General features: G+C 36.7%; 5 protein-coding genes across 10 annotated transcripts; 3 read left to right on the plus strand and 2 right to left on the minus strand.

The window, feature by feature from the left end:
* On the plus strand, positions 1–887 carry LOC105164641 (probable WRKY transcription factor 50). Of its 2 annotated transcripts, none has more exons than XM_011083338.2 (3): positions 1–302; positions 382–493; positions 581–887. In XM_011083338.2, exons 1-3 carry the CDS (start codon positions 65–67, stop codon positions 609–611), a joined length of 381 nt encoding a protein of 126 aa, XP_011081640.1. In that variant the 5' UTR covers positions 1–64; the 3' UTR covers positions 612–887. The 2 variants fall into 2 exon arrangements, with proteins under 2 accessions (XP_011081640.1, XP_011081639.1); XM_011083337.2 differs by having other exon boundaries at positions 4–302; positions 561–880.
* LOC105164644 ((S)-coclaurine N-methyltransferase) lies at positions 3292–6517 on the plus strand. Of its 2 annotated transcripts, XM_011083340.2 has the most exons (8): positions 3295–3713; positions 4071–4179; positions 4372–4596; positions 5019–5118; positions 5212–5322; positions 5460–5543; positions 5658–5716; positions 5905–6517. In XM_011083340.2, the coding sequence occupies exons 1-8, from the start codon at positions 3503–3505 to the stop codon at positions 6095–6097; spliced, it is 1092 nt and encodes a 363-aa protein (XP_011081642.1). In that variant the 5' UTR covers positions 3295–3502; the 3' UTR covers positions 6098–6517. The 2 variants fall into 2 exon arrangements, with proteins under 2 accessions (XP_011081643.1, XP_011081642.1); XM_011083341.2 differs by lacking the exon at positions 5212–5322 and having other exon boundaries at positions 3292–3713; positions 5905–6302.
* Positions 6052–7960, minus strand: LOC105164643 (uncharacterized protein At4g33100). 2 transcript variants are annotated; one of them, XR_002287297.1, is made up of 5 exons: positions 7764–7960; positions 7476–7560; positions 7243–7362; positions 6404–6519; positions 6052–6301 (listed from the first exon to the last, which is right to left on the minus strand). XR_002287297.1 is itself a non-coding variant. In XM_011083339.2 (4 exons), exons 1-3 carry the CDS (start codon positions 7853–7855, stop codon positions 7261–7263), a joined length of 279 nt encoding a protein of 92 aa, XP_011081641.1. In that variant the 5' UTR covers positions 7856–7960; the 3' UTR covers positions 6052–6519; positions 7243–7260. The 2 variants fall into 2 exon arrangements, 1 of the variants encoding a protein (XP_011081641.1); XM_011083339.2 differs by having other exon boundaries at positions 6052–6519.
* LOC105164645 (aminopeptidase M1) lies at positions 8143–15661 on the plus strand. The gene is made up of 19 exons (XM_011083342.2): positions 8143–8431; positions 8885–9030; positions 9594–9696; positions 10619–10805; positions 10884–10977; positions 11176–11329; positions 11433–11537; positions 11624–11740; positions 11881–11994; positions 12356–12538; positions 12676–12958; positions 13036–13157; positions 13244–13341; positions 13812–13989; positions 14082–14196; positions 14273–14340; positions 14434–14508; positions 15120–15197; positions 15309–15661. The coding sequence occupies exons 1-19, from the start codon at positions 8201–8203 to the stop codon at positions 15492–15494; spliced, it is 2637 nt and encodes an 878-aa protein (XP_011081644.1). The 5' UTR covers positions 8143–8200; the 3' UTR covers positions 15495–15661.
* Positions 15828–20250, minus strand: LOC105164646 (probable protein phosphatase 2C 53). Of its 3 annotated transcripts, none has more exons than XM_011083346.2 (5): positions 19999–20250; positions 18296–19231; positions 17295–17612; positions 17108–17213; positions 15828–16534 (listed from the first exon to the last, which is right to left on the minus strand). In XM_011083346.2, the coding sequence occupies exons 2-5, from the start codon at positions 19172–19174 to the stop codon at positions 16200–16202; spliced, it is 1638 nt and encodes a 545-aa protein (XP_011081648.1). In that variant the 5' UTR covers positions 19175–19231; positions 19999–20250; the 3' UTR covers positions 15828–16199. The 3 variants fall into 3 exon arrangements, with proteins under 3 accessions (XP_011081648.1, XP_011081646.1, XP_011081647.1); XM_011083344.2 differs by lacking the exon at positions 19999–20250 and adding an exon at positions 19783–19990; XM_011083345.2 differs by lacking the exon at positions 19999–20250 and adding an exon at positions 19462–19774.

The raw sequence follows: 20579 nt of genomic DNA on the forward strand, positions 1-20579 counted from the left end.
AACCTTTCAAACACACTTATGCTTATCTACTTGCATATGCAGAGGCGGTTGATGATACATATACATGGCTCACACTACAAATATTCCCGGACCCTCATTCAGCCCCTACCACCAAACAACCAACTTTCAGGTTTCTGATGATTTCTTCGAGTACTGGACGACTAACGACGTCGAGGATGTTTTTCCGGCATTCTCTTCCCTTTCTGCAGGTTATAATTATTCTCAACTCCTGAATCATACGCCCAAGCCCAACGACATGCCGGCGGTCAACAACAATTGCTCTCATGAAGGGGTCATCAATAGTAAGCAAAATTAGTCAATACAGCAAACTACTTAAAGATTGTGGCTAATGCATATAATATGGTCTTTATGTGTTATCAGGAGATAGAGAGAAGGTAGCATTCATAACCAAGTCAGAGGTTGAAATACTGGATGATGGGTTCAAGTGGAGGAAGTATGGTAAAAAGATGGTGAAAAATAGCCCAAATCCAAGGTACAGCCATCTGCCTACCTACCTATCCCTATATATACAAGTGGGAGTAATTAATAATTGTGAACAGGAACTACTACAAATGCTCAGTGGCAGGGTGCTCAGTGAAAAAGAGAGTTGAAAGAGACAAAGAGGATCAACGGTATGTGGTGACGACTTACCAGGGAGTCCACAACCACCAACCTCCTAATCATCATCTCTAGCTTGCTACCTTTGTTTCACTACTACTGTGGCTTTGGCTTCTCAAGATTAATGAATTAGACTGAATAATATTGCAGATGTAGCATCTGAAACAACCAAAATATACCTAGCTATGTATGGATTCAGGGGCACTAAATTGAATTTTCTATTTCAAATAATGTTGCATCTTATATATATATATATATATTTCATTTAATATATATAAATTACTGTTGAGAAATGATGAATGAAAAATTAAATAATAAATTTATTTTGATTAAATTAAATCATAACAAGTAACATTTTACGACGTACGATGCGTACCAAGCTCATGACACATGGATGATCATTAATACCGCAGTCATCATCCAACCCTATTTAATTCAACCGAATAGTTGTGTCCTTTGGTTGAAATGATGTGTCCATTGAGTGAAATCCTTTGAATGAAACGATGCGTCCGTCTAAGTGATATGGTATGTCCTTTGGCTGAAATGATATATTTATTTAGACAAAAAGTTATAACCTTTAGAAGACATCACTTTTGATCGGGCATGTCCATTCGACGATTCTATAAATAGATCTTCCTATTTCATTTCATTTCATTCATTCAATAGCTTTTTATGCAATAAAAATATTTTGCAAGTATAGTTTAAGCAAGAGAGTTCTAAAACATTTTTTTGATTCGTTGTTCTCAAAGTTTGTAGTGCTATTACTTTGAGATTGAGAACAAATTGCCATTTTCCGTTAGCACCAGAAGGAGACAATATTGTCTTAAAGGAAACGAGTCAAATTTTTGCCCCGACTTCATAATACACAAATCTCGCATATCTTTTATTTTTCCTAACAATTACATTATGGAATAAAATATGCAATAAGATTTAGAATAAAAAAACAACCACAACTCTCGTGCACGCTTACAGACTTCCACGTTATCAATTTATATAAACCCAAAAAAAAAAAAAAAGAAATAGACATGGTTCTTTGAACCAAAGTTTTTCAGATAAATAATTGTATCTGCATAAAGGAAAGTAATAGTATGAAATAAAAACAAAAAGATAAAATTGAACTTTAACTATCGGGTGAATAGCAATTTACCCCAATGTGATATTGAAAATGAGTACACTACTTCCCTATGAAAAAAATATAGCAATTTACCCTCCTATACTTTTTAAAATGAAGCAATTTACCTCCTTACACAGGGAGGTAAATTGCTTCATTTTTAAAAATCATATGGGGTAAATTGTTGTATTTTAAAAAAAACAGGAAGGTAAATCGCTATTTATTTTTACATAAGGGGGTAATTTGCTCATTTGCGATATCACAAATGGGTTGCTTGCATTTTTCCCTTTAACTATCAACACTCATATCATAAAATTTCATTCTTAAAATAATTATTATTATCTATATTAATATAAAAAAAAAAAAGTCACTACACATTCATAATTGCATGTTTTGTAATACCACAACACCAAATTTAAAATTCAATAGTATATTAAATATTTGTACCAATTTACTTATTTGTTTTAAATGATTCACGTAATCTTTTGACTTCCAGTATTATATTTATCGTTCACTCTCATGGGTCGAGAAACTTCCCCTTGCTCTCGACTTTCATTCAAATCATCTGCTCTATTAAATCAAGCTCTGAACCCCACTTCCTGACTTCTGCTTTTTGCTTTCACTTGCATGGTTTCGGAGGAGGGTTGGGACAGCTGCTGAATCCCGTACTGTCAACTAAGCCCTTCTTTCGTCTCCTTCTGCTCCAAAGAATTGAATTGATCCATCCGTACGAGTTGGGTTATAATAATTCATGAAAGAGATTATCATATTCCCACAATTCAATTAGATGCGAAATCTAGAGGTTGTAGAAAATGTTTTTTTTTTCATTTGTTGGGGTCAACTATTTGATCCGCTTAATTATATATTAATTTTTATTTTCAAAATTTATAGCATGTCTATTTGATTATATGCGCACAAGTATTGCTTGACATGACTTATTTATATTAATATAAAAAGGAAAGGGCTCCATGCTTACAAATGGCAGTTATGACACCGCCGCGTCAATCTTTTATAAAGTTAAAAATACCATTCAACTAATAAGATAACCAACTTATTCAACTTTTCAAATTATACATTAACTAATAAATGAGTTTCTTCTTTTTTTAATGTAATGTATTTATTTGTATATTTTGTTCTTATTTATAATACGTTTTAAAGTGCGAAAAATTATTTGTATGCAGGAATGGCGGGCCACAACGGCTAGTAAAAAAAAATCTCATTTTTATTTACAAATAGCGGTTAATTACACCATAACATCAATTTTTTAAATTACCAAAATATCCTTATATATTTTCAAACTCCCATATTCAATGTTTTCCACTCATTATATGATCTGTACTATCTATTATACTAATAGAAAAGATTTTACTCACAGCAAAATTTTTTTATATCGATATTATTCTTAAATTAATTTTATTTATTTATTTTTAATATAACATATTAATTCATATATTATATTTTTATTTATAATATATTTTAAAATATAAATAATTATTTATTATATGTACATGCAAAATAATCCGAAACTACCCATTACTCTAGTTTTCTTAGTAAGGAAACTGGACAAATCAAACAGTTGTTGAGGTATAGAAACTGGCTTGATGGCATAGCAGTGAAACCCATGCCAGCGGCAATAAAAGCTACGCACCTAGAAGACAACTCAAAGGCCATGCTTGAAACAATCCACGTCACAAAAAGATAAGATAGCGTAGAAAGATCAAACGGAGGGGAACCCGTGACCGACTGACTCTCTCTCACTCGGACATTGCCGGTATGGCGGAGGTTAACGGCCGCATCATCGATACCATTGTGCAGATGCCCTACGACGCAACCGTACGTTTTATGCTTGCTTCTCTCGAGCGCAACTTGCTGCCTGACGCCGTTGTGCGCCGCCTCACTCGTCTGCTTCTCGCTAGTCGCCTCCGCTCAGGATACAGATCCTCCGCGGAACTCCAGTTGTCCGACCTCCTTCAATTTGCGCATTGTACGCTCCCCAATTCTATATACTAACTGTTGTCTGCTTGGAGCTTGTTGGATCGATTCTTCGAGAATTACCCAAAAATAGTCCATGTTTTGTTCCACAAAAAGATTTCTCCTTTTAGTCTCTCTGCAAAGTTGAGTCACAAAAATTCTTTATCCCAAAACAACCAAGATATGTAAGCCCTCCCAACAGAAGAGAGTTCGAAGCCAAATGACAAGAGGGGAAGATCGAGCATCTATTTCAGGATCTCGTTCTCTATATATGTATTTTCGAAATGTGAATTTATGGCTTTCTGGTGAAGTAGCTAGCGACTATATAGCGAAACGGACTATTACCACTGACGTCTCTCTGTTCTTGCAGCTTTGAGAGAAATGCCAATAGCAATCAAGACGGAAAAGCCAAAGTCTCAGCACTATGAAGTTCCAACGTCTTACTTCAAGCTTGTCCTTGGAAAGCATTTAAAATACAGGCAAAAACTTTCAGAAACTCCACCAAACACTAGGATATTTCTTAAATATGCTACAATTTCAGCTTATATATTTAATCCGGTGGTTTATAACATCCAAAAGCTTTTGTTTCTCCTGATAGTTTCACAGACGTTAATCTGCAAATAACGGAGTACTTATTATGAACTGATCTGGTTTTAAATGGGATCGTGCAGCTGCTGCTTCTTTCCCAACAAGTCGAGCACCTTAGAGGATGCTGAGAAGGCAATGCTAGAGTTATACTGTGAGAGGTCACAGATAAAAGATGGTCAATCAGTCCTTGATGTTGGTTGTGGCTGGGGATCTCTTTCTATATACATAGCACAGAAGTACCCCAATTGCCAGGTTACGGGGATTTGCAATTCAATAACCCAGAAAGCACATATTGAGGAGCAGTGCCGGTAAATTTCTCACATAATTTTTCTTGTCCACTGGTGGCTGCTAAATATGTCAAGTGTACTATATAAACTGTCTCATTTGCAATTTACATTGAAAACCTGTCTAATAATTGCCTTAATTCATCAGTGAAGATGATGATGTGGTAAGAAATCATGCTCTCACATTGAACAACTTTTGTCTTGCATAAGTGGAATGCAAGATCACCTGCTGTGAGATCTGGTAGCATTTGGATTGTGGTGAAATTATGTCGAAAGGGCTTTGTTTTAGTTGATGTGTTTCTTATTCGAAGAGCTTGCACCATACGCCCTGTTGTGTTAAATGTATACATTTTTTGAATAATCAATGTCTTCTGGTTTTCTCCATTATAGCCACAATCAAATTCCCGTAGAGAAATCACACTGTCTACACTTGTTCTTCCTCACAGGGAACTTCAGTTGCAGAATGTGGAGATAATTGTAGCAGATATCAGCACATTTGACATGGAAGCTTCATATGACAGAATATTTTCCATTGAAATGTTTGAGGTACTGAATCCTCACTTGGCTTCATTATGAGGCATGGTGTATGAATTATATTGTTGGTCAGGCTCGTGAATTTTCTATGTTGATTTGAAACAGCATATGAAAAACTATCAGGATCTTCTTAAGAAGATATCGAAGTGGATGAAACCAGACAGTTTTCTGTTTGTCCATTATTTTTGCCATAAAACATTTGCTTACCACTTTGAGGTAATAATGCCGATTTCCTCGGTTCTTTCTTTTGACTGTAAGGACAACATCTCTGAGTTCCCGAAGTATCCATTGTGATCACTTTCACTAAATTTTACAGAGACTTTCATTTTTGTATTTCAAATATTATTATGCAGGACGTAAATGAGGACGACTGGATCACTAGGTACTTCTTTACTGGAGGTACAATGCCTTCTGCAAACCTGCTCCTTTATTTTCAGGTCAGCTACTTTCTTATAGTTTGGAGTTTCATCCAACTAATAAAGCATTAGGATCTGTAGTCCAAGAAGCAGCCTAGTAGCTTACACTGGCTTTTGATTATGTCTTTCCTGCAGGACGATGTGTCTATAGTTAATCATTGGCTTGTGAACGGCAAGCATTATGCACAGACAAGGTAATTGTGTGAATTATGAATTACCATCATATGCTAAGAAATAATAAGACTGTTGTCCTTGCTAACCATATATATGGATGGAAAAGAAATGGCTTCCTTGACTTATTTAATCTTCATATTACTGGGTCGTCTCTGTTGACCTGTACTCAAGTTCTGGAGTAAATCTAACCAAATAACATTGCTTGCAGCGAGGAATGGCTTAAGAGAATGGACCAGAACTTGAATTCTATAAAGCCAATAATGGAATGCACTTATGGCAAAGATTCAGCGGTCAAATGGACAGTCTACTGGAGAACATTTTTCATTGCAGTTGCAGAATTATTTGGCTACAACAATGGAGAAGAGTGGATGGTTGCTCATTTCCTTTTCAAGAAGAAATAAAAAGCTACTGGATCTAGATTCAAAAACTGCTGCTAAGTATACAAAAGAACTGACCCATTTGGTCGAAACTCATCATGTTATTGTAGCTGATGGCAATGGTTTTAAGTAAGGTCGCGCCTTACAAGGGATTGCCTCTCTCAAATAATTGGCATGTAGTGTATTGGGACTTCTTTTTATGCAAAATTGCAAGAACAACTTCGGCTCCTGAGTAAAGAAACAGTTCCAGAAACAGCTGATCAATATGCCCTAAGTATGGATACAACAGTGAAGATATCATAGAAAAATTTCTCTTAATTGAAAAATTACATGACTAGATGAACTCCCCCCTATAGACCATACTGCTAGTCGTACTGGACTCCCAACACTCTGATTGATCACAATATGCAGGGATCCCCAATCAATCAATAGCCACGGTAGTATTCCTATTACAAAGAGAAAAATGATATTTCTCAGAAAAGAAATACTATTCAGTTTATCCATGCGAAACACAGGGAACCAACAGGAAGGTGCCTCAGTCACAAATTGTGTAAACATGTCATTCAAAGAAAAGCCCAACTTAATTATCAACAATTTGAATTTGTTCTATCCTGCTTTCAACGGCTATTCATCATCTGAAACAACGAAACCTTTACAAGTGATGCTTCAGATAGTAAAGTTATTTATACGATAGGATTTGGTATAAGATTACAACAGAAAACATTTTCTGCACAAGGATCCTGTCTTTCACTTTATTCAGCCTCACAACTTCCATAAGACACCACTAGAGACAAATTCAAACATTTAAGGATTTCATATCCATGAGAATCTGATACCTAGGCTGACTTTAGTGTCTTCATCAAAGAATAGACAGCGTTGATGTAATTCTTTGTAATATCTTAGAATAAAAACACCTATAGTGATCATGGAAACTCCATTTGAATTTGATACCTATTGTTTGCTGAGGAAAACTGTAGTTCTACATATGCCTCCCAACAACACTCCATCATATCAAGATTTGAGCATCAACTGTGTTCCATAAACCTCTAAGAGATACATATCAAATAGACACGAAAACTATTCTTCAAACATGACATAATCAATTCAATGTAATGATCTAATTGAAAAATTACAAACCACAGAGAAACTTTATAAGTTCCAGCATTCACCTCTGATAAAAAAAATCACTAAGAAACACCAGTTTGGCCCTTAAATTCAGCTGGATTGTTTAAGCCCCCGATGCCATCAGCCTCCAAGAACCGACTTAGATGCTTATCATCCAAATATTGCTGGCAAAATAGTAAAAGCATAAGAAATACAACCAGAATAATAACTTTGCTTAGTATCACAACTTTCCTTGGAACATGAATTCCACTTAAAGATTCCAATCGTAAGAGCTTACAGACAAACACTCTCTGTACTTCTCCCACTCAGAAACACACTCTTCTTTATCCCACTGGCCCTTCAAGAACTTCTCTGAATACCACCTACACATAAAATCAACTTAGGGCATTAAAGGGTTCAACAAAACCTTCCACAAAACACGAAAATACTGCTCCACAAAACAAGAAACTGATCAAATTTTCTATTCACCACAAAAGACCATCTTTTTCTGGAACTTAAAACATAGTAATCAGCAATACAAAAAAACTCAGTAAGAAAGCCAAAAAAAGAAAGAGTGAATCTGTACCTGTTGAAGCAGTTGTGATAAGCAGTTCGGAAGTGGGCACAAGGTGAAGTTGCCGAAGGAGAAGCGCGCTTCTTCTCTCTGATAATCCCCATTTCTACAGATTAATCATTCCAAAAACATTGCTGTGATTGCTGAATTACACCTCTCTGAATCGGACCAATTAACCATTCCCGTGTTTTTACTTTTTCTCCTTGTCCGTCTTTTTCCTTCTGCAGACTGAAATAGCGAAAATTGGGCCAAGGCCCATTACATATTGGTCTGATCAGTAGTTTGGGCCGGCCCATTTCTTGCACCCAATTTCCCAACACACGTGTCAACACTAGTAATCTTCACTCCCCAAAAGAAAAGCTCGCGCCTATATATGTATCACTTATCACTTACAAGGCCATAGTTTCACTTTCACTCAAACGAAGGATTCATTTTCACCCAACGCAACGATGGCGGAGCAGAAGCTAAAACACTCCCAGTTCAGGGGTCAGCCGAGGCTCCCCAAATTCGCTATACCCAAACGCTACGATCTCAAACTCAAGCCCGATCTCACCGCATTTAAATTCGCCGGCGCCGTTCAGATTTCCGTCGACGTCGTCTCCGACACCAAGTTCCTCGTCCTCAATGCCGCCGAACTCTCCATTAAACCTAATTCCATTTCCTTCGCGTCTCATAATAAGGTGCCTTGGGATTATAGTGATTGTAGATAGTTTTTCCATGTATTTGAGTACTAGGGATAAACTTAACAAGTTACTATGTGAGAAGTTATCATTGACTTTAAGTATTCCTGATAGTTTTCAAAATAGTGACTCTTCCGTTGCGATTTCATGAAGTTTGTTCTCTTTTATATATGATCCATTTGGATCCAATGGAAGAAACTGAGAAGGAGCTTAAAATCATTGTGTTCGACTTCTTTATACGGCCGTTTCTTGTAAAGTGTATATTTTTCTCAGGTGAGTCTTATGCAAACGGAAATAAATTAGATTTATGATTTAGTAAATATCTTCCATAACTAATGCAACATTTTCATGTTTTCATTTAAAACCAAATACATGGATATGCTTTTAGTGTTCTTCTGCATCAATATTCAAGTTCAAAACCCTCCCGTAAATTCTATTGCTGAAGTTTTTCAGGTGCTGGAATCTGTGGAAATAGAGTTATATGAGGAGGATGAGATAGTGGTGGTGGAATTTAAGGAGAGTTTGCCAATTGGTACTGGGGTTTTGAACATGGAATTTGAGGGGACCCTAAATGATAGAATGAAGGGTTTCTACAGAAGGTAATTTTCTATTGTTCTTTTCATGCATTCTTTGTTTTCTTATAGGTTATTGGAATTATTATTCTTTTATGTTCTCTAGGTGCAAATTGGTTTGCTGCTAGGCTTACTTATTTGTGTTTTTGTAGGCTATTGGAATTAGTAGCACCACAAGTTTGAGAACGGGTTTTGAACTAGTTCTCTGGATTACGTATTGTGTGTTTCTTTGAGCACTGTTTACAAAATGGGAACATTTTTTATCTTCTATTGATTGCTTCAGTTCTGCTTTTGGTTGTACAATGTAGGTTTGTTTAACTTATGTCCAATAATTTTAGGTTGCATTTGGATTGAAGTATTTGAAATCCTTCATAACATATCTTTTGGATATGTTTGGATAATCCTAAATATGAAGGATTTCAAATCCTTCCATTTTAATTTTGAACTAAGTTTTGATGAATATGGATGGATTTCAAATTTCTTTCAAATTGAGTCATTTGAAATCCTTTGTCCAAATCCTTCCTTCAAATCCAAATCCTCAATTGAAATACACCATTAGGGATTCTAACTATTTTGATGCTTTAATCCAGCACCTATGAACACGATGGTCAGAAGAAAACCATGGCTGTGACACAGTTTGAGCCAGCTGATGCAAGGAGATGCTTTCCGTGTTGGGATGAGCCTGCTTGCAAGGTTAGCTTCCGAATCCTCGTGCATGCATGCCGGAGGTGTTTATGATACTTTCTTAATTATGCATGGTGATCATTTCTCATGCATTATTCCATATTTTATGGCGATGAAAGTTCAACTTCGTTTAAAAGCATGGTTAATTAACCAAAATAGGAGTCAGCAACAGATATAGTTAAGGTATATATGTTCATTTTGTGTAGGGGTGTGCATAAATCGGTTTAACCAGCTGAACCGGACCAAACCGAAAATTCAGTTCGGACCGAAATTTTCGGTTTCGGTTTTTGGTTTTTTTTTTTTTTTAAAAAAAAAAAAAAAACATCGGTTTTCGGTTTGGTTTCTTTGTGATCGGTCGGTTAACTGAACCAAACCGAAAACCGATTTTTTAAATATTATATTAAATAAAATAATTATTGAGTATATATATTATATATTATATATTATATTATATTTATATATTAATATTATATTATTAATATATATTATTATTAATGTACACTTATGACTTGTACTATTAAATTAGAATTTAATTTTGGTATTTGTATTTTTAGATAAAATTGAAAAAATATCACAATTATTTATATATATATTATTTAAAGAAAATGGTTTTTTCGGTTTTTTAAACCGAAAAACCGAAATTGTTTGGTTTTTAACCGAATTGAACCATTTCGGTTCGGTTTTCGGTTTTCAAAAACTCCGAACCGAATTTTTGGTTCGGTTAACCGAAATGCACAGCCCTAATTCTGTGCATTATAGACTTGCTCTTGTGCTGAATCGTTTTTAGTATTTTGATTGTGCAATCATTGCATCTTTTATCGGGTTGAAAAAAATTGTTTCTTAAACTAGCTTCATACTACTTTTAACCAAATAATTGCTCTTGAGATCTTGAGCAACCTTATCCTTGATCAATTTCAAACCTACAACTCAGGCCACTTTCAAGATTACATTAGAAGTACCATCAGAACTGGTAGCTCTTTCCAACATGCCAGTCATTGAAGAAAAACTAAATGGGGATCTCAAGACAGTTTACTATCAAGAATCACCAATCATGTCCACTTACTTGGTGGCGGTTGTTGTTGGCCTGTTTGACTATGTTGAAGATCGTACACCTGATGGTATATTCATGACTTTCCATTTAGCGCATTTTACTGCTATTCAGTTGCGCTCTTGATGATGTAATACCTGCTTCCCAGGGATTATTGTCAGGGTGTATTGTCAGGTCGGCAAGGCTGGTCAAGGGAAATTTGCCCTGGATGTTGCTGTCAAGACACTTGGCCTTTATAAAGAGTATGCACAATGCATTTTACTAGTTTCATTACCTAGATCTTATAGTACTGCAATTGCAAGGGACGGGTTATTATGTATCATAGCTTTATTGTTAGCTGTTTGGATAAGGTCTTTAATTTGGACATAGTTATATAGTTCATAGGGGCTCTTAAAGATTCGAATTTGTTAACTGTATCCTGGTTATTTTAAAAAATCCAGATACTTTGAGGTGCCATATTCACTTCCTAAATTGGACATGATTGCAATTCCTGATTTTGCTGCTGGGGCCATGGAGAATTATGGTCTTGTTACATATCGCGAAACAGCTTTGCTTTATGATGATAAGCACTCTGCAGCTGCAAACAAACAGAGGGTAAAATAAATGCTCTTGCAATACATGAATATTGCCAATCATATACATGTTGTGTGTTTTATGTTCATTGGATCCCCTATATTAATATACTACCACTACTTAGGTTGCTGTTGTTGTAGCCCATGAACTAGCACACCAGTGGTTTGGCAATCTTGTGACAATGGAATGGTGGACACATTTGTGGCTGAATGAGGGATTTGCTACATGGGTATTGTGTTCTGTTCAAGTGTAAATACTTGTTTTTGTACTATGAGGTCCCTTCCAGTTCACTTATATTCAATTATCGGTATTCAGGTGAGCTATTTAGCTGTTGATAGCTTGTTCCCAGATTGGAAAATTTGGACTCAGTTTCTTGATGAAAGTACAGAGGGGCTTCGATTGGATGGGCTTGCAGAATCTCACCCCATTGAGGTAAATGACAAATGTTGACTTTTTACTATATTTTGAGCATTTGTAGAAGTCCTAAGGAGTTAATGTTTTAGTTTTTAGAATATAAATCTTGAGTTGATTCAGTATCTTGGAACTTAAGTTCATTGGCAATCTCCTTTCAGGTGGATATCAATCATGCTGGTGAAATTGATGAAATTTTTGATGCAATCAGTTATAGGAAGGGTGCATCTGTCATCCGTATGCTACAAAGCTATCTTGGGGCAGAATGTTTTCAGGTAGGCCCGCTGGTTTTAAAATTTATTTATTCTTTCCTTTAGTTTGTGTTTCTTCCAGTTATTAAAATCAATATTGGTCCTTATTTGACTCATGTCTAGTTCTGGATTTGTTTGAGTTGTTCTCTTTCCTTGATGAATATTTAAACCTTATAAAAGTCTTTTTTCTGAATATATTTGTCAGCATATTGAGTATTGAAAATTGTTTACATCTGAAATATTTCAAGATGAAAGTTACACAAAGCTTCTAATTGCATGAAGTGTTAACTTCACACTCCAAACTTGCTGTCTCATCGATGGTTTCTTGTATCTCTCGGTACTGATCTTATCAAAATTGATAAGTGTTTCTTGTGACTTCTTCCAGAGGGCGCTTGCTTCTTACATCAAAAGACATGCTTGCTCAAATGCAAAGACCGAAGATTTATGGTCAGTTCTTCAGGAAGAATCTGGTGAACCTGTCAACAAGCTAATGAACTCTTGGACAAAACAGAAAGGGTATCCTGTTGTCTCAGTGCAAGTCAAAGACCAAACTTTGGAGTTTGAGCAGGTTATTTGGCAACCAACTCCTTTTAGCTGATTGCTTTCTTTGGTGCAATTAATTCCCTAATCAGTTGATAAGATCTTCTCTTGATGTCATGGATTTTGATAAATTCTGAAAGCTGTTTGTCTCCCATTTTTGGACAGTCACAATTTTTGTTGAGTGGTTCTACTGGTGAAGGGCAATGGATTGTTCCAATAACTCTGTGTATTGGCTCTTATGATTCTCGTAAAAGTTTCTTGCTGCAAACAAAAAGTGATGCTCTTGATGTTAAGGAACTTTTGGGTGCCTCGGTTTCATCCAGCCACCCTTGGATTAAAGTTAATGTGGACCAGACTGGTTTCTTTCGGGTTAAATATGATGAGGATCTATCAGCTAGACTGAGGGATGCAATAGAGAGAAAGTGCTTGTCAGTCGGTGATAAATATGGTAATTTTGATTTTACACTGTTTGTTATTGCTCAACAGTAGAAGGGAATATCAGTTCAGTTTTATTTTTCTAAGCAGGAATATTGGACGACTATTATTCGTTGTCCATGGCATGCCAGCAGTCCTTGACCTCTTTGCTTGCTTTGATGGGTGCTTACAGAGAGGAGGTTGAATACACAGTTTTATCCAACTTGATCAGTGTAATCTCTCTATTTCAACTTGACAGTTTTATACACAGGATTTCATTTACTCCCTTTCTGGAACATAATTCTTTTTGGTTCTACAGATAGCTTATAAAGTGGCAAGAATCGTGGCTGATGCTGCACCTGAATTGCTCGATAACGTCAAGCTGTTGTTCATCAATCTTTTCCAGCATTCTGCTGAGTATGTTCTTGATTATTATCCATGTGCATTCAACACCAAATATACTTAGTTATATTATACAGGATTCACTCATCACCTGTGCTGTAAATGAATACGTAGAACACATGGACCCATGTACTTGACTTCCTATCGGGATTAAAATTTCATATTGAGATTTCAAATGTGAATGTATTCCGTTTCACATTTTCATGATGATAGAGAAAGAAACATTGAAAACCACCACGAGTTTCCATTTAACATGGGGTTGAAGTTTGATGTGAAATTCACTAATGACAGAAATTCATCTGATTTATCTAAGCTAATATGTTTGTTAAATTTATCCACTAAAAACTCAAACAACCAAATTATTGTTTAACCAGCCCAAGACATTGTGGTACATTGTCATCTGATTATTAATAGGGTACCTACGAGGAGCAACAGAGCTGCTGCGTATGTTACAAAATAAAATTTGCTCTTCTTCTCTTTATCAGGAGACTTGGGTGGGATCCTAAACAAGGGGAGAGCCACCTTGATGCCATGTTAAGGGGGGAGCTGTTAACAGCATTGGCTTCATTTGGGCATGAGATGACAATAAATGAAGCAAGCAGGCGCTTCCGCATATTTTTGGACGACAGAAATACCCTTGTTCTTCCTCCTGATTTGAGAAGGGTTATAAGGACAAACTTAAGTTCTCATCTACAACTAAAATTTGAGAACTTGTCCGCTATTTTGCTGACAGCTGCTTTTCTTCCATGTTCCAGGCAGTATACGTTGCTGTAATGCAGAATGTGAATAAATCAAACAGATCTGGCTACGAATCTCTTCTTAGAGTTTATAGAGAAAGTGACCTCAGCCAGGAGAAAACACGAATATTAGGTGCAATTTCATCATTCCTATAATTTATATCTTGTTTTGCAGTGCAGTGACTAATGGATTACCATCTGTCCCTTAGGTTCATTATGTTCATGCAGGGATCCTGAGATTATTCATGAATTTTTGAACTTCTTGTTATCTTCCGAGGTCTGTTGATCTTGTTGAGTTAGTAGTTGTGATTTTTTGTTACCTTAATTTTCTTGAATTGAAGTTCCTCATTTCTTCTTTCTCCTAATGTAGGTTAGGAGCCAAGATGCTGTTTTTGGACTGTCTGTTAGTAGGGAAGCTCGTGAGACAGCATGGAATTGGTTGAAAGTAAGTTCATGTAGCTGTTGCCTATGCAACTGGAATTGTTGCTCCATTTATTTATGAACACAATTTTGACCCTATTATTTATTTTTGATACTAGGGAAAAGGGTCCTATATCAATACTGTCTGCAATACTGGAAGTTGTTAGAAATTACGTGCCTGGCTGATACAGAATTCTGTCACAAAAAAATTGTTATATTACTGACACAATCAGATTTTTTGGGTATCTCCTTCATCAATTCAACCTTTAATGCTAAACCATAATCCAAACAAAACTGTGAAATTTATGTCCCATTAGACTCCAGCTGGTATCACTTAATTCATTGTTAATTTAAAAACTAAGGTGATTATCTTTTACTAGTTTGTTCTGATTAATGAATTTCGATCATTCTGTACTTGTGAAGTATGTAAATATGCAGTTAGGTGATGTGTGTTTACTTAGAAACAGGATGGCTTGAAATAAAGAACCGGCATATACCTCAATAAAAACCTGTAGGGTTTTTCTAGAAACTTTATCTTGGTTACTGATAAGTATTCTTGCCAGCTGCACTAGAAATCCTAAGAGAGGTTCAAAACATACTGGATTTTGGTTACCCTAATATGGTGTTCTGATACAGGTAAATTGGGACCAGATCTGCAAAACTTACGGGGCTGGATTCCTAATAACTCGCTTCATCAGTGCAATTGTGTCTCCGGTAGGTTCTCTTCCTATGCATTTCAATTTGGTTCAGGCTCAGGTGCATTGGAAGATATTGCTGATATTTATATACAAATTTGTATCTTTTCTTCCTCTATTTTCTCTGCAGTTCTCTTCTTATGAAAAGGCGGCAGAAATAGAGCAGTTCTTTGCTAGTCGCATGAAGCCCTATATCGCAAGGACCTTGAAGCAGAGCATCGAAAGGTTGCATATCAATGCCGCCTGGGTCAAAAGCATTCGAAATGAGAAACATCTTGCTGATGCTGTAACGGAGCTAGCCTTCAGGAAATACTAGAAACTTATTTATTTGGACTGGGTGGGTGTGGATGTCCTTTTGATTTTTATGGAATAAATTATAATTAAAAGAAGGATTCTGAGTGGACTACACTAATTCAGATTTGGTTTAAGTTGATGTTTGGCTGTTTTCGACCTGTGTGTTATAAACCAATAATTTCTTACTTATTCTTATGCCATCGGCCCTTGACTATGCTGTTTTAGTAGGGCCATACATAAATATATTAACCAATATTTAGCAATAAACATCAAATCCAGAATAGATGTATGTCGGTCTCACCAAGAGTATAATTTCGAAAATCTGAAATACTGATGCACATCCAGAACTGCTAGGTTATCTTATAATTTGAGAAAGGAATTTCATTCATTCTGCAAAGCTAGATATTGTTAATACAACTTAAACTGATGCACCTCGCAGAGTCTTTAAACTCGGAGGCATGATAATGCCCCTGCTTCTCGGAGTGATGAGTCCAACTTTCTGCTTCAAATAGCCAGGCTACATCACCAGCAATTGGAATAAAAACTTTCAGACTCTGAAAGACTTCCAGAGTAGTAATGCTACCCTACAGACATTATGACTGCTATTCTAGTAAAGCTATATATAGCCCTCGGATAAAACAGATGGGCATGGACCAAATGAGAATTCTATTCTGAATAAGAAAATTTTAGTAGGACATTGAGAAATGATTATATGCTATATCTCATGCTATGTTCTGCTTTTAATCTTTCTTTGAGCCTTGAGGTCTACGACCACTACACTGATGTTATCTTTGCTGCCCTTTTGAAGTGCGCGGTTTGATAGATACTCGGCTGCTGCTTGAGCTGCGGGATCAATTCCTTCACCCCTTTCTGATGGGAGTGTCACTCCGTTGTTCTTATGCCAGAGTAGTATCCTCTTACGAGCGATGTCACAAACTTCCTCATTTGTCATAACATCCCATAAACCATCACTGGCGAGAATGAGGCATTCGTCCTCCTTAGCCCGGGGGACAAACATTACTTCAGGATCTGGAATTATCCATGGTTTCAGATATCTATCTCCTGCAAGCAGCAAGGCAAGCAGAGAATAAGAAATTGGTGGTTTACAAAGCAGCTTTCCCCGGTTAACATGCATGTAGGAAAGATGCACACTTCTGCTGTAACTTCAACAAATGCAATGCAAAAAATTAAGATAAATGACCCAATAGCTCGACAAGATTTTCCTTTCTGCATGCAAATGCAAAATGGCCTTTGGTTTCAGAAATCTTGAAGCTTTCCAGTGGCTAAACGAACAGCTCAAATCAGTCATGTTCGAGACAAACAGTCAGCCTTGTCTATGTGATTACTCAGTTTTGCATATCCTACCTTGCAATGGTTCTGATTCACTATCATTTCAACAACCCAACATACATTAGCGCCCTGAGGCTGAAACACTTCTCACCACATTATAGATGTTTGGTTGGGCATCATAAGATTGCAAAAGTATCTCCACTGATGTTTATAGCATCTTTTTTGCCATCTTTGACTTGGGGTTGGGGGAAGGGGAGCACAGGATTGGAGGCCGAAATTATGGTCTTTATAGTACCAAGAACAAAAATGCAAATAAAAGAAAAATGAAGGATATAAAGAATGTACCAATAGACCTAGACATCGCAAGGACCCCAAAGACACGATGTCCATTCCACTGAATCACCTTGCCTCCTGCTGCTTCAATTCTTGCGTATTCATCCTCCCGATTAGGCTAATGGTTAGGAGGAGGAATGGTATTAGTTCGTATCTACAAAACACTACCAAGAAATGTAGATGGATATGATATAATTACCTTGTGATCCACGGAGAGGGCCATCGGTTGTTTGCCACGGCAGAGCACAGCCCTTGAATCACCACAGTTAGCCACTATTATATGTGATGAACAAACTATGGTGACGACAGCAGTAGAGCCAACAGTTTCTGGAGCAACAGGTTCAAGTCTAGCTCTCCCTCCAATCTCATCATCAACCTTAATGAAACATCTAGTGAGCGCTCTTCTCCACTGCTGTTCACAATTATCCTTATCACTCCCATCATTCATGTTGTTCATGATAATTTCCAACTCCTCAGTCAAGGCAGAATGAATCCGATCTCTGCAATAATTAGCAACCTGAAAATAAAATTTTGGAAAACTGTCATCTCGAGAACACACAGTTCTAGTAGGTGTGCAAGTACCGGCAGTGGTGCTTGTGGTAATGCACGAGCATCATAGTTAAAAGTAGCTGTATCGGAGGTACTATCAATAGATGTTGTTCCACATCAGATGGCGTATCCGGATATAAATGGGTGATACCAAAATAAATAATATGCATTATAAGATGCTAAAAAACTCCAGAATTTTAATAGAAATACAAAATCAAATGCAAATAACATAAATTACTAGTCATTAGTATATATTAAGAAATTTAGGATAAAAACATTGTTCTCAGACGTTGAAGTAAAAATTAGATCCTTACCTAATAAGAATGTATTAGTACATTAAATAAATTATATTACAAAAAAGTTTTCAGAAAAGAAGTCTAAATTTCATTTTCGTATATAACTTTCGCGATAATATGATGTTATTGGATATTGTCACCAATATTTTGTCCTGATACGGCCGATAATCATTGCATTGGCAATATTATCAGATATTGTCGGCGATACATATGTATTTGGAGAGAAATAAGTATCGGTGGATATTATTGGATCGAAAAGGAACAATGAGGACACGATATATCGGTGCCAATGGCAATACGATAATATGAACCGATACTTTGAACCATGGCAAGCATGTGAGATAGAGAGATATACCTGAGAGCCACCGTGGCCATCATAGACTCCAAAGAAATGGCCAGTCAAATGACTTAAGCGGGAAGTCACTCCATCAATTACACAGTCGCCAATTAGCATCTGGATTGGAATTCTCATAAACCGAGGCACAGTGGCCACTGCATCTTCCATTTCCGGTCTTCTACCACACACAGATATAACACCCCAGAGAGGCACATAATCCACCTCGAAAACACTTCGACTAGCCTTTCCACTTGGCCTTTTATCCAACTGAACATCAGCTTCAGATGATTTTGTGCTGACACCACCAGCAATCTCGTGCCTATTGCACACAGCTATAGACAAAGGATCACCGAGAACTGTACCCTCAATCGGTTCTCCCAAATCTCTGGTCCCCGGGAGAGGTTCAGCATCACAGATGCTCTTCTCGATGTCTAAAAATTGCGTTCCAACCTCTGAATTGGTCTCAAAAGCTAACAGATCATCACCACATAGGCTACTAGTATCACTCACCACAGACAAGGAGCAAGAGCTATCAAGAATGCGGTCGCCCTCCAATGAAGACGAGCAGTCTTCTTCACTTTCGCGCACAACAGCATCAACAGCTAACCAGTTGCTTTCGTCCTCTGAAGTCATAGCCAGCATGGAAGACACTCCAGTCCTAGTCTCTACAGATCCCAACGACACTGAGAAACCAACTTCACTTCCCGAATCACCAAGAAGACAATCGTCATCGTCACCATTCCCAGAATTACTTTTAGTTACAGTCTCTGGAGACGAGCTTTCTTGGCTAGCCATCAACAAGTTCATTACATCCATACAACTCTCCACACTTAGATTGTCAAAGATCGAATTACCTACCCTAAATGGCACCGCAACCGCCCCATACATCTCCTCCATTGAAATCACTATCTACATAGCAAAAGTCACCATGCCGCCCATCTAAAATCACAGGACCTGTCATTGTTAAATTAATTCATCACCTTTCTCCGATAAGAAGAAAAAATCACAAAAGTTGATAAATCATTCCATGCTCACAACATATAGAGAAACTTATAGACACTTGAATTCAGCACATGGAGGAAGAGGCTTAAAATAGAAAAACTTGTTAGATCTGGCGACCTAAAAACACACACCGACTACAATTCGTGAAAAGGTGTCACCAAATATAGAAAGGTGAAACTAACTTGTCCCAAGCTTGGATTCTTATTTTCTGGACTCTTCACTATCTACCTCCATGAACCACACTTCATGGAGAAAACAATAACATCGAGAAAGGGTCAACTAAAACACAGAAAAGAAATTAAAAACAAAAAAAATAAAGAATCAGAAGTAGGAATTAAGCTCTGCCCTTTATCAGTTCTAACACACAAGAAAAAGAGAGAAAGGGGTTGATGGGCAAGAAACTAGGAAAAGCAGAGCAGAGAGCAAAAAAGTTTGAAGAATCACAGGGAAATCCTGAAATGAAAAAGGCAACTTCTTTTTCAACACAAAAACTTTGAGAGTACCCTGGATCTGAGGCAACCCATGTCAACCCTTTATTCAGATCGTGAGCCACTTTCTCAACTCCAACTCTCCTTTTCAAACAATAATTTCTCTGCTTACTTGCATCAGGATGCCATCAAGAAATTGGTAACAATAAATAATAACCATACTGAAGTGAGAGCTATATATGTGAGTTGAAACTGAAAGAGTATGCTAAAACCACCACCTAGATTTCTTACTTTATTTTTTTTTGTTGTCTGTTTCAAGAAACTGTTTTGCTTTCATTTTCTCGAACATCTGCCGCATACAGAAAGAAATCTTTTTTTGAGAAATCAAGAACCCAACAAAAGATGGGATGCTACCTACACATAAATGTCAAACTAAACATTCTTTTTTAGGAGTTTTTACTGATTAAACTTTTGGGAAAACCTTCATGGCTACTTACTCCTCCAATAATATTATATGTTGCTAATTTGATAAGGATAAGTTTAATTTGAGCAAAATGTTCCCTCAGCTTTTGCGCAATACATAAGATAATAATAATAGAATGCCAACAAAGTAAATGGAGTGGGAGAAAGAGAAATCATTATTAAAGAAAAGAATATAGAGACAGACAGCTGAGGTATTGATTATTAATTATTATTATTATTTTGATGCACTTTCAAGAAAATAAAGATGCTATCTCGAGAAAAAAAGAAAGAAAGCAGGGGGCAGACAAATGACAGATGTCAAATCCTGAGAATTAGCATATGAGAGATGAGAGAGAGGGAGCATGAGTCCACTCTCCACTCTCCACTCCAACCCTTGTTTTGTTGCCACC

The sequence above is a fragment of the Sesamum indicum genome, linkage group LG6 (assembly GCF_000512975.1).
Source record: "Sesamum indicum cultivar Zhongzhi No. 13 linkage group LG6, S_indicum_v1.0, whole genome shotgun sequence".
NCBI classification, from domain to species: Eukaryota; Viridiplantae; Streptophyta; class Magnoliopsida; order Lamiales; family Pedaliaceae; genus Sesamum; species Sesamum indicum.

Excerpts from the sequence above, each read along its gene's own strand:
- LOC105164643 (XM_011083339.2), bottom strand. The coding sequence starts at position 7,855 with ATGGGGATTATCAGAGAGAAGAAGCGCGCTTCTCCTTCGGCAACTTCA. Across the intron at positions 7,561-7,763 it reads TATCACAACTGCTTCAACAG|GTGGTATTCAGAGAAGTTCT; the intron begins GTACAGATTCAC and ends TTTTATGTGTAG. Across the intron at positions 7,363-7,475 it reads AGTACAGAGAGTGTTTGTCT|CAATATTTGGATGATAAGCA; the intron begins GTAAGCTCTTAC and ends CTATTTTGCCAG.
- LOC105164645 (XM_011083342.2), top strand. The coding sequence starts at position 8,201 with ATGGCGGAGCAGAAGCTAAAACACTCCCAGTTCAGGGGTCAGCCGAGG. Across the intron at positions 12,959-13,035 it reads GTCAGTCGGTGATAAATATG|GAATATTGGACGACTATTAT; the intron begins GTAATTTTGATT and ends TTTTCTAAGCAG. Across the intron at positions 13,158-13,243 it reads TTTTATCCAACTTGATCAGT|ATAGCTTATAAAGTGGCAAG; the intron begins GTAATCTCTCTA and ends TTGGTTCTACAG.
- LOC105164641 (XM_011083337.2), top strand. The coding sequence starts at position 65 with ATGGCTCACACTACAAATATTCCCGGACCCTCATTCAGCCCCTACCAC. Across the intron at positions 303-381 it reads TCATGAAGGGGTCATCAATA|GAGATAGAGAGAAGGTAGCA; the intron begins GTAAGCAAAATT and ends ATGTGTTATCAG. Across the intron at positions 494-560 it reads AAAAATAGCCCAAATCCAAG|GAACTACTACAAATGCTCAG; the intron begins GTACAGCCATCT and ends AATTGTGAACAG.
- LOC105164644 (XM_011083340.2), top strand. The coding sequence starts at position 3,503 with ATGGCGGAGGTTAACGGCCGCATCATCGATACCATTGTGCAGATGCCC. Across the intron at positions 5,119-5,211 it reads TTTCCATTGAAATGTTTGAG|CATATGAAAAACTATCAGGA; the intron begins GTACTGAATCCT and ends GATTTGAAACAG. Across the intron at positions 5,323-5,459 it reads CATTTGCTTACCACTTTGAG|GACGTAAATGAGGACGACTG; the intron begins GTAATAATGCCG and ends ATTATTATGCAG.
- LOC105164646 (XM_011083346.2), bottom strand. The coding sequence starts at position 19,174 with ATGGAGGAGATGTATGGGGCGGTTGCGGTGCCATTTAGGGTAGGTAAT. Across the intron at positions 17,613-18,295 it reads ATGGCCACGGTGGCTCTCAG|GTTGCTAATTATTGCAGAGA; the intron begins GTATATCTCTCT and ends TTTTATTTTCAG. Across the intron at positions 16,535-17,107 it reads TGCGATGTCTAGGTCTATTG|GAGATAGATATCTGAAACCA; the intron begins GTACATTCTTTA and ends TGCTGCTTGCAG.